This window comes from Oratosquilla oratoria, chromosome 39, assembly GCF_046742065.1.
Source record: "Oratosquilla oratoria isolate Oo_2021 chromosome 39, ASM4674206v1, whole genome shotgun sequence".
Classification (NCBI taxonomy): Eukaryota; Metazoa; Arthropoda; class Malacostraca; order Stomatopoda; family Squillidae; genus Oratosquilla; species Oratosquilla oratoria.
Genome location: NC_134815.1, coordinates 18,253,211 through 18,265,710, shown reverse-complemented (window position 1 = coordinate 18,265,710; position 12,500 = coordinate 18,253,211). Strand labels below are relative to the sequence as shown.

Below are 12,500 nucleotides of genomic sequence, written 5' to 3'. Positions count from 1 at the left end.
TTTTGTATCAATGTATTCCGTGTGTTACTTGACGTTCCGAGGGTCGTGCATTTGTAGTTTTGCGAGCGTTAAATCGACGGGATGGCAGGACAGTCTGTCGTAGATTTGCTTGTCGTAGATTTGCTTGTTGTATAGAACCTCAGCTATTGCATTCTATGATAAATAGTTTCTTTTTCTAGAATGTTAGTATCACTCACAAGTTTTTAAATAGAAGGCTTTTCTTTATGTTCCTCGTGAAAATGATTATAAATAGTGCCTTTCGAGCAACGGTAAATTTTTCTGGCTTTTAATGAGGGTCCTGGCCAAGTTTAGTTGGTTATGAAGGGCATACATACCCTTGAGGGTCATTCGAAAGCATTGATATGGTCTTGAATCTTTACTGTATGGGAATGATTAATTATTCAGCATGATAAAGTTTGTAGTACGGGAGGGCTGGTAAAAGCAGAAGAGCTTTGGAAACTTGCTGCAGGAGTGACTTTTTCTTTCCTAAATATTTTCGGCCGTACCTTCTTCGTGGTTTCTGATGTGAGGAATAATCTTGTATAGAATATTTAAGGTGATGACTGGGTTACTGGGTGAGCTTTGTCCCGAGGTAGTCATTTATTTAATATGTCCCTCTTAGTTATAGCAGTAAAAAAATGGTAAGGAGCTGTCGGATAAGATCAAGCTCGACGTGAACGTCAGCCCAGTTGTTGCGGAGTATAATCGTTGTAGAGGGAACTGTCATGGGACCATTAGGAGATAGTGCACGGTTAAAGTAGACGTTTTAGGATACTCTTTGAGAGGCCAAGGTTTATGGCGTCGAAGTAATATCCTCCTTGTAGCATAATACCGATGGTCTTTGTGTTGGAACATTTGTAAAGAGACTCTCCACATCTATAAAGATGGTATGTTGTAGAGCTTTGGTCAGTTAATAAGTCTACAAATTCTATAGAAGAGAGATAGTAGGAGTTTGGCAGGTAGGGTGTTAGAAGTTTGTTTAAGGTTTTGACCATGGTGAAGAGGTTCAACATTTTGTTTTACACTATCATATTACAATTGGACAGAATGAGAATGAAAACAACTGTGATATATTCTAGTAAGGTAAAAAAAAAATCCCATGGAAATAAGTGCATATGCTTCAGTTGAATTTGATTTTTATTATTATTATTATTATTATTATTATTGCTGCCGCCAGGCAACTGTGCTCAACTCGGGAAATTTCTCAATAACCATAGGGTCGAAAAATTGAGCTCAACTAGCCCTTTCGCTATTCAAATCCACTTATAATTCTAACTTGGCTGTTGTCTTGTTTTCCGTAGAGAAACCCCAGGCAGTCGAAGGGTTTCAATTAGCCGAGTGGCCAAACACTGTCTTCGATCTCGAGTTCCATTTCTTTAATTATGTTCTTCGTCTTTGTCTCCCCTCTTCTTTCTCTTCTTCTTCTTCATCGTCTTCGTTGCGTTTCTCTTCCTCATCTCTTTTTTCTTTCTTTATTTTCTTTCCCTCCTTTACTTGTATTATTTTTCTCCTCCTCCTTCTTCTTCGTCTTCTTCTTTTTTTTCTTCTTCTTCTTCTTCTTCTTCTTCTTCTTCTTCTTCTTCTTCTTCTTCTTCTTCTTCTTCTTCTTCTTCTTCTTCTTCTTCTTCTTCTTCTTCCTCCTCTTCTTCTTCTTCTTCTTCTTCTTCTTCTTCTTCTTCTTCTTCTTCTTCTTCTTCTTCTTCTTCTTCTTCTTCTTCTTCTTTTTTTTTTCTTCTTCTTCTTCCTCTTCTTCTTCTTCATCTTCCTCCTTGTTTTTCTCTTCCTCATCTCTTCTTTTCCTTTTTTATTTTATTTTCCTTCTTTACTTGTATTTCTTTTTCTTCCTCCTTCTTCTTTTTCTTCTTCTTCTTCTTCTTCTTCTTCTCCTTCTTCTTCTTCTTCTTCTTCTCCTTCTTCTTCTTCTTCTTCTTCTTCTTCTTCTTCTTCTTCTTCTTCTTCTTCTTCTTCTTCTTCTTCTTCTTCTTCTTCTTCTTCTTCTTCTTCTTCTTCTTCTTCTTCTTTTTCTTCTTCTTCTTCTTCTTCATCTTCTTCTTCTTCTTCCTTGTTTTTCTCTTCCTCATCTCTTCTTTTCCTTCTTTATTTTCTTTCTCTTCTTTACTTGTATTTCTATTTCCTCCTCCTCCTCATCCTCATCCTCATCCTCCTTCTTATTCTTATTCTTATTCTTATTCTTATTCTTATTCTTATTCTTATTCTTATTCTTATTCTTATTCTTATTCTTATTCCTCTTCTTCTTCTTTACTTCTACTCGTGTTTCTCATATTTTGCCTTCTTTATTTTCTTGCCTTTCTTTACTTGTATTTCTTTTCCTCCACCTCCTCCTCCTCCTCCTCCTCCTCCTCCTTCTTATTTTTCTCCTTCTTCCTCTTCTTCTTCTTCTTCTTCTCCTTCTTCCTCTTCTTCTTTTTCTTTCCCTTCTTCATTTTCTTCTTCTTCTTTTTCTTTTCCTTCTTCATTTTCTTTACTTCTATTTCTCTTATTTTGTCTGTTCACCGCCCTCCGGTTTACAAGTCAATGACCGTAGATGAAGAGATTAGTACATACATGGATGTATTGGGTGTATGTGTGTATGGGAGAGTGAGACTACAAGAGTACTAGAATTCCTTTTGACTGGTAGACAAGTATAAGGACTCTCGACGTCTGCCCTGTGAATCCTTTTCAACATTCATCTCCCAGCGAAATTCGCTGAATTAGTCCATCGATGGTCACGTTATCTTGACCAGGGAATAGAATATCGTATTTCACCGCATAAAGGTCCCTAATTCCTCTCTTCATTCTTGCGAAACCTTGGTAATTCGATGCTTGCGCCGACTCGGAAACCGTGAAGACTCGTGGACAGTCCCGTGTCTTCGCCTCACCCCCTCCGAGTCACGAGCTGGCTTCGAAACGAACCCGAAGCCGGGCGATACTCTTTCCCGCTCGCAGTCGAGTTCCAACCGCCGTGGGGACAAGGTCGCGCACCCGGAGCCACCGCCTAGAGTCTGTCAAAAGATCGCTTTTCCCGGTTCTTGAATGTAGCGAGACATGACGGTCGATGCACTTCTGGCTCAGAGCTTGATCTTTGTCCAGACCAAGGTCACCAACAGCTAGGGACGTCTGAAGAGGCCCTGTAAACGCCATCAAAACAAAACAAAAATACTCTTCCATACCGGTATTTCGTTTTACGCGCTGTTGTATGGGAGTTCCTCGATTGTCCTTGCGTCTCTTCCGGGCATCGTCATCTATCGGGGTCTTCGAGGTCCCACCCGTGACAGCACTTCACAAGTGGTACGTACACCTTTCTAATGACAGACAAGTTTTAAAAAATACAGTAATTACCAAAAATAATGACACATCTTTCTAATCTAACACTAAAGCCTTGGTTTTCTTTCAAGATTTTGTTTTGGTTAATGTTAAATTATTCAGTTTGGTTTAAGTAAGCCTTTCTGTGCATTCTTGTGTTTAAAATTGTGTGAAAACAATATCCGTTAATACTCCAAAGTCTTTGGTTGTCCTTAAGCACACAATTCTGGCTAATATACATTTGATATATTTACTTGTACATCAACTATCTGGAAACAGAATTTTCTTTATGCATTCAGTTGCATCATTACAGAAACTTTGACAAGTTTGTCTACCCAAGTAAATTAACCATATTGCCATATCTTTTTTATACTGACTGGAATCAGATCTTTTCCCGAAATGCCCATATTCTCATTTGACGTAATCGTCTTGTTTCTTTAAGCATGCCAAAGGTTGTGTTTAAGTATAAATGAACTTATGCAAAAATATATATATTCTATCGCATCAAAACTTATTCTTCAAAGACTTGAGAACTTGCGGCTTTATAAGTTAATAACTCAAAGTTCTGTGGCATGAGAACCTATTCTTCAACGTATGACCTAGTGGTTCTACGAACCAAAAAATTACGATTTTGTGACTTGAAAGTTTGTTCTTTTATAGAAATAAAACTTGTACTTCTACCACGTAAGAACATATTCTTCTACGGAGTGAGATCTTTTACTCAAAAATCCCTAAAAGTACTGATGAATTCTAACTTTCAGTTTCATTTGATTTTGTATGAGTAATACCATGTTTTATTTAGTTGAGTGGTTGCTTCAGGTGTGGGCTAATATTGTTGATGATAGCCTCAAGATCTCAAGGATATGGTGTTGTGTTTGTCATTAATTGACCCCGTTGTTTACTATTCCGTGTTACCTCTGTTATAGTTGTAATTTTACTAAATTGGCAACTGCTTCCCAATATTTTTGTTCGTGTATTTTCCTCATTTTTATTATTCTTTTTCTTTTATTGTCTCCTTTTTTTTTTTTATCTTATTTTCCCTTTCCTGTTTTCTTCTCTTTCTTCCTCGCCTTTCTTTTTCCATTTCTTTTCTTTTCTTTTTCTTCACCCTCTCTTCTTCTTCTTCTTCTTCTTCTTCTTCTTCTTCTTCTTCTTCTTCTTCTTCTTCTTCTTCTTCTTCTTCTTCTTCTTCTTCTTCTTCTTCTTCTTCTTCTTCTCCTCCTCCTCTTCCTTCTTCTTCTATTTCTTCTCCTCCTCCTTCTTTTTCTTCTTCTTCTTCTTCTTCTTCTTCTTCTTCTTCTTCTTCTTCTTCTTCTTCTTCTTCTTCTTCTTCTTCTTCTTCTTCTTCTTCTTCTTCTTCTTCGCCTCTTCGCCTGCAACAGGTAGAGGCTCCGCTAGAGCTCGATCTCCTCTCCGTATTTTTCTTCTTCTTTTTTTCCTCTCAGCCGCGACCACGTGACTTTCTTCAAACTTGTGGGTATCCTTGTCCTCCTAGTAAAGAATCAAATCTGTCTCATAAACTTTGGAAAGCGCCATCCGGTTTCATTTAGTTGCTGTCAGGTTTCATATCCAGTAATTCTGTCCTTAGGGATAAAGAATTCGCGGATTATCTCGATTCATCCCTTTCGTACCGGGTAGTACTTTTCCTGCGAGCCTAGCTGCCGCTGGACTATTTTATTCGTCTCCCTCAATAGCAAAGGAGTTGTATAGTATCTCGATTAACTCTATGTACTGGGTGACATATATGCTTACATGCATACATACGAACTTACATACATACATACATACATACATACATACATACATACATACATGCATACATACGTACATACATACATACATACATACATACATACATACATATATACATGCATACATACATGCATACATACACGCATACATACATACATACATACATGCATACATACATGCATACATACATGCATACATACATACATACATACATACATACATACATACGTACGTACGTACGTACATACATATATACATACATACATACATATATGCATACACACATACATACATACATACATACATACATACATACATACATACATATATACATACATACACACATACATACATACATACATACATACATACACACATACATACATACATGCATATATACAAATATACATACATACATGCATACATACATGCATACACACGAACTTACATATATACATACATACATACATATATACATACATACATACATACATATATTAAAAGGATATTTCCCTCTTATAAGGGGGCTAGCTAGCCAAGACCTGTACCTCTTCATCTATCCCACACCATCCCAACACCCATTTGTTGTCTTAGTTCCTTCGTTCCTTCGTTCCTTAGTTCCTTAGTTCCTTGTAAATGCAGGATCATCTCTTAGTCCCGCCCACAGCACCTCCACAGCCGGACACGACAGCCGACGCTGATTTACCCCGACTTTATCATTACATCGCGACCCTCTCCAGTCATTCACTCAAGAATGTGTAGCAGACAAGATGAAATCCCCAGATACCTGTCTCTCATGACGCTTTTTATTGTTCCCAAACACTTACTTCCTTCCCTTACTCTATAATTTACTCCATCCCCATTCATCCATTTTCTGTTACATATGACCCTAAATACATAAAACACTGGGCATCCTGTATCTTCTCTCCTTTAAGACTTACCACCAAATCACTGCCACCTTTTCCTCTTATACGAGTACATCTCATCACCTCGCATTTACCCACATTTACTTTAAGTTTTATCTCCTCACATACCCACCCATACACCAGCTCTAGCTGCCTTAGACTTAACTCTGACCCGACCACAAGCGCAGTGTCGTCCACAAACAGCAACTGGCTCACCTCCTACTTCTTTTAATTCTCACTGACCACCTCCAAATCCCCATTCCATCACTTCCCGTCCCAATCCATTCATGTAAACGTCAAGGAACTATGGTGATAACCCTAGCACAGCCTTACCTTCATCTCAAGCCACTCACTTTTGATGGCATCTTTCTTTTCGTTCCGTCAGTCTCCAGACTCTCATATTCACATCCGTAATAACTACATGAGTACCCAAAGGGGTCTTGTCTAATTCCGTTAATCTCTTTGAAGCTTAGTACCACTTTTCCTTTTTGTCAATTAAGACTGTCGATATGTTGTTTCGTCCACGCCCATGGCACCCTACCCCTTATTTTGATCATCCCCTTTCATGCCAGATGGCATTTCTCCCTTTGTAAAAAAAGAAAAAATCGACAAATGCCGACAAGTATCTCAGAGAAAAGACCATGTGAGGGAAAACAAGGGCTGTTCTCACAAAAAAAAAAATTCTTTCTTTTTTTGTCAAAATTCTATTTTTACTCTGCCATGACCTTTCTTTCTCTGATATTTTTGTCTTGTCTGACTTTGATTTTTTTTTTCTTTTTCTTTTTTACAGAACTGATGAGATAAGGTGAAAACCATCGCGAAAAAAAGTAAAGCACAAATTACTGGAGTTCACCGTTTATCTCAAGGCACTTCCTCACTATAAAAAGGATTAAAAAGCCATTGTCGTCTTCATCGTCGTCTTAGCATTCGTCACATTTTTCGTCGTCTACCTCGTCGTTTACTTCATCGTTGTCACCGTCGTCGTCGTTTGTGTCCGCTAGAGAACTCACGATGCCGGATTGTGAGAGTCCCAGCTACGAGCCGTGTGCCAGCAAACCCGGAGGAAATGGTTCCAAGAGTGAGGATCAGGAGGTGGGCCTCAAGCGGAGGATCACCCTGACTGGCGGTGTGGCCATCATCGTCGGCTCCATCATCGGGTCAGGGATCTTCGTGTCCCCCGGGGGAGTCTTAGGCTATGCGGGTTCCCCCCTGGCAGCCCTCCTGGTCTGGGCGATCTGCGGCATCTTCTGTACCTTCGGCGCTCTCTGCTTCAGGTAGGTCTTGATGATTGTGCTAAAATTTCCACACACAGACACACACACACACACACATACACACACACACACACACACACACACACACACACACACACACACAAGCAAACATCAGCTGCATATAAGTAGCTTACCTTAGCCGGAACACAGTTGACAAATTTCGCCAAGGTATTCTATACACTGTGAAAACCCCCAAACAATCTGACCAGTTTGCTGAATGACAAAGGACCATAACCTAGAAAGTGGGGCTTAAATGGTTGATTCCCCATTTAGGCTATGGTTTGGTTCTCGACTCAGTAAGATCGTTGGGCACTTACGAAAATAAAATCTGTCTTGTAACCCTGTAACCTGCTCCCCAGATGTTGCCTTGGCTGACACCAAAAAGCTCTGTGCATGCAAGTCTATGAATCTGAATGATATGAGGAAAAGGAAAGAAAATAAATCGATCGAAACACATTTTTTCGCCAGAACAAAAAAATAAGTGATACAAAGAATGAAAGGTTCAGTCCAGTTGGGGGGGGGGAGTTATATACGACAAAAGATCGTTACCTTTACCTCATACGTGTATGTCCAGACGACCATGACGAGAGGGAGTCGTCGATAGACGTTAGGAATCACAACTGAAGATCCATAGACATGAACCAAGCGCAAAGACAAACAGCTATGTTCGTTATAATGTTCCGAGATTTATGCGTAGACTTTTGTGTGTGTGTGTGTGTGTGTGTGTGTGTGTGTGTGTGTGTGTGTGTGTGTGTGTGTGTGTGTGTGTGTGTGTGTGTGTGTGTGTGTGTGTGTGTGTGTGTGTGTGTGTGTGTGTGTGTGTGTGTGTGTGTGTGTGTGTGTGTGTGTGTGTGTGTGTGTGTGTGTGTGTGTGTGTGTGTACGTGTTTGTGTGTGTGTGTGTGTGTGTGTGTGTGTGTGTGTGTACGTGTGTGTGTGTTGTGTGTGTGTGTGTGTGTGTGTGTGTGTGTGTGTGTGTGTGTGTGTGTGTGTGTGTGTGTATGTGCGCGCTTGTGTGTGTGTGTGTGTGTGTGTGTGTGTGTGTGTGTGTGTGTGTGTGTGTGTGTGTGTGTGTGTGTGTGTGTGCGCGTGTGTGTGCGCGCGCGTGTGTGTGCGCGCGCGTGTGTGTGCGCGCGCGTGTGTGTGTGTGTGTGTGCGTGTGTATGCGTGTGTGTTTGTGTGTGTGTGTATGCGTGTGTGTTTGTGTGTGTGTGTGTGTAGTGTGTGTGTGTGTGTGTGCGTGTGTGTGTGCGTGTGTGTGTGTGTGTGTGTGTGTGTGTGTGTGTGTGTGTGTGTGTGTGTGTGTGTGTGTGTGTGTGTGTGTACTCCTATGTATGTATATATGTATGAATGTGTGTATGTATGTATGTATGTGTGTATGTTTCAGTCTGCAGTTATTCTCATATATTTTGAAACATTCGTACCTGCAATTATGATTTTTGTGTTCTGTAAAAACGCACACATAACTCCTAACATGCCCACTTCCTCCTGCTTACAGCGAACTGGGAACGACCATCACAGCAGCCGGCGGAGAATACGCCTACATCTTGGCCGCTTTCGGCGACCTCCCGGCCTTCCTGACCCTGTGGGTCAACGTGGTCCTCATCCGGCCCGCGTCGCAGGCCGTGGTGGCCCTCACCTTTGCCGAGTACGCCGTGGCTCTCCTCTTCCCGACCTGTGCACCACCAAAATCGGTTCTCGTCCTTCTGGCAGCTTCAGCTCTATGTAAGTGTGGCGAGGAAGTTATTGTATTGATAAATGTTCCACTGACTGGAGACCCAGACCCGTAGTAGGGCAGAAGCTACCAAAGGTCTTCATGTCTTTTTATACATCTCTTTGAGGAGAATCATAATATCAATTGCTGCCCTATGTAATCGTGAGTGTGGAAACCTGGTAATTATAATGTATGGTCACTCAGGTTTAGCTGACTGAAAAAACGTAGTACGGTCTTCGAGACCTTTTATACATTTCTGTGGAAAGAAATGTTGACCTGTAGTCACTATTATATTATTGTGGAACCGCTTTTATGGCATCGATTGGCAAGAGAAGGAAGAAGGGGCCGGGAACAGTTCTGGTTAGGAGATGCTGAGTACCTGCGGCCGAAGCCATTTATTTTGTCCCGTGTGACTCGATTGTTGGGGCAGGTAACAGTCACTACTGGGAATGGGAGGGGAGTGCAGGATTCGAACCAATAACTAAACAAATGCGAGATCACCACGCTTCCGATTACGCCAGTGGTGCCCTTGTATGTACTGAGAGCATCCGTAAATATCAGCTCTCCTCAAGTGAAGAAAATCGAGAAGGACACAGTCGAAATTAATATAGTAACTTCAGTTTATTCCGGAGACCGAATGCCAACCCCTCAAGACTGCACGTAGAGATAAATTGAAGATACAAATACGTTCTGAATACACACAAAGGGTATAGGATCGTCTCTAACGACCAATATGTAAAGCCAAACAAACAGGAACCCATCGTTATTGGTACCTAAACTAGTCCTTTCATTTCTTATTGTGTGTGTGTGTGTGTGTGTGTGTGTGTGTGTGTGTGTGTGTGTGTGTGTGTGTGTGTGTGTGTGTGTGTGTGTGTGTGTGTGTGTGTGTGTGTGTGTGTGTGTGTGTGTGTGTGTGTGTGTGTGTGTGTGTGTGTGTGTGTGTGTGTGTGTGTGTGTGTGTGTGTGTGTGTGTGTGTGTGTGTGTGTGTGTGTGCGTGTGTGCGCGTGTGTGTGCGTGCGTGCGTGCGTGTGCGTGTGTGTGTGTATTCACCTTGGTCTTTGGATCACGTGCTGGACTCGTGATCGACAGCTGTTTCCCTCCCGGAAGAGAGCTCAGAGCTCGTATGACCGATCTATGGGTAATGCTGTGACCTTACACGCACACACACACCCAACTACCCGCCCATGAGAGTTGGAGTAACGATTCAAAGTGCAGCGATACTGAAATTATTTCAGCCCTGGGTAGGATTCGAACCCGGACCGCCGTAGTGACAGTCTGGGACTCTACCAACCGCGCCACCGAGTCGTGTGTGTGTGTGTGTGTGTGTGTGTGTGTGTGTGTGTGTGTGTGTGTGTGTGTGTGTGTGTGTGTGTGTGTGTGTGTGTGTGTGTGTGTGTGTGTGTGTGTGTGTGTGTGTGTGTGTGTAAAATCACACCATTCCCCATAGATCATGATATTGTATATGTGAGTTCTTAGCTCTCATCTTTGTGAATAGTAGCTGATCAATCACACACATACTCACAAACACACACACACACGCACACACACACACACACGCTTATCCTGTGTTCTACAAATAGGTAAATACAACAAAATGTAGACATTTGAACGACAAATAAAATATAGTTTTCCGTCCAGGAAATTAATGTAATAGTTTTCATAGAGGAATAGGAAAGTCAATTACTTTGGGACAATTCAAAGACTGAATTCACTATTGGGACGCAGAAACAGGACCCGACAAATTGATGCTTTTATCCTGTGTACTGTAAATAGGTAAATACTAATAGGTAAATGCAATGATTTAAGTGAGCGCACACACACACATATATAAACACGCAGGTATACACATACATACTGTATACATACTAGCATGCACTCACACTTACACAAATACTTACCCGCGCGCGCGTGCACATACACATGATAGGGAAATCCATTCAGAAATCCCAGTATGCAGTTGGACAGAAAACGAAACTCCTATCCTAAAAATGGTCTCACGTATACTGTATATAGGACTAGTGTGACCTTCGCCTTAAAATATTAATTGCGTGATGCTACCATGACAAGCGCTACGTGACTAACAAATGTATCACATTGAAATTAACGATTCACTACAAGGCCAGCATACTTTACTCATGTCTAACCCGGAAATGGTGAGGATATTCCTCTTGGAAACTTGCCAGGGATTACCTCATCTCTCTCCTTCCCCCGTCCCTCTCCCCCTCCTCCTCCTCCTCCTTCTCCTCCCCCTCCCTTTCCCACTTCCACCCCTTTTCCTCCTCCGTTATGTATTTTCTATGCTAACAGAACACAAATTTCGAAACCACGAAGTCTAGACAATGTCTGCGTACAACAACAATAACAACTTTTATTTCATGAAAGGAAAATAAAAATAAATCAAAGAAGAAGGAAATAAGACGAGGTTAAACAAGATTAAACTGATCTCACACAACAATAGAAAGACTTCCCATTTGTGGGTTCTCGAAAACAAGAGCTTAGGCACTCTCTCCATCTACGGCTTCCTTCTCAGTTTCTTCTTTTCCACAAGTAGGTACGCTACTTACGAATTTTCCGAGAAGCAAACTTTGTTTGCCTCATAATCTCTTGCAAGAACAGATGCGTGTCTATCAACACCAAAACCTAAAAAAAAAAAAGAGTCTACTTTACTTCTAAAATAAAAGATCATAATGAAAAGATGTGACTGTCGACTATCTCGACATCAATACTCAGTCTGACAACGGTGAGACTCGTGACGTCATATCGTTAGTTTTCTTTCCCAAATCGACTGAGCTTTTGCTCTTATTTGGGTTTTGGCTTCCAAGACGAGGATTCCGTCTTCTTCCTGTCTGCAGCTTGAAGAATTAGGTCACTATGCCGTCGCGTTAGCCGAGGATAGCACTAGATGAAAAATTACCAATCATACAAGATGCGTAAGCACTTATACAACCATGAATACATGTGCCTGGTCATGAGTATACACGCAACTGTATGAATATATGCCTCGCACTCTTACATGCAAGAATTAATTTAATGCACACACACAGACATACACACACATACGCACACATAAACGCACACGACGGCACAGTCGTAGCGTTTGCAACCACTACTCCAGCGTTCGAATCCCACCCAGGACCGAAATAATTTCAGCGTCGCTGTGTTGCGAGCTGTTACTTCAACTCTCGTAGGCGGGGAGTTGGGGTGATTACAAAGGATTACAAAGGCGGAGCATGCCGACAGGAGACCTTTTGATCCATAGTGATGTGATCCAAGTGATGTGTGTGTAATGTCACAATATTACCCAAAGATCGGTCATATATGAGCTCTGATCCGGGAGGGTAATACCTGTCAATCACGAGTCCAACACGTGATACAAGACCATGATGAACCACACACACACACACACACACACACACACACACACACAGTCACATATATATACATTACACACACACACGTAGTTTCTCTCTCTCTCTCTCTCTCTCTCTCTCTCTCTCTCTCTCTCTCTCTCTCTCTCTCTCTCTCTCTCTCTCTCTCTCTCTCTCTCTATCT

The 12,500-nt window shown here is 41.5% G+C and overlaps 1 protein-coding gene across 2 annotated transcripts in view; it reads left to right on the top strand.

Moving 5' to 3' along the window:
• Nucleotides 1–12,500, top strand: part of JhI-21 (Juvenile hormone Inducible-21) — a 122,169-nt gene that overhangs the window by 26,636 nt on the left and 83,033 nt on the right. Inside the window, exons 1-3 of one of the 2 annotated variants that reach the window (XM_076176622.1) lie at nucleotides 2,940–3,288; nucleotides 6,751–7,234; nucleotides 8,732–8,958. In XM_076176622.1, the coding sequence (XP_076032737.1) occupies nucleotides 6,972–7,234; nucleotides 8,732–8,958 (490 nt within the window). In that variant the 5' untranslated portion in view covers nucleotides 2,940–3,288; nucleotides 6,751–6,971. Of the gene's footprint in view, nucleotides 1–2,939; nucleotides 3,289–6,750; nucleotides 7,235–8,731; nucleotides 8,959–12,500 lie in introns of those variants that run through there. The other variant, XM_076176623.1, reaches the window with a different exon arrangement.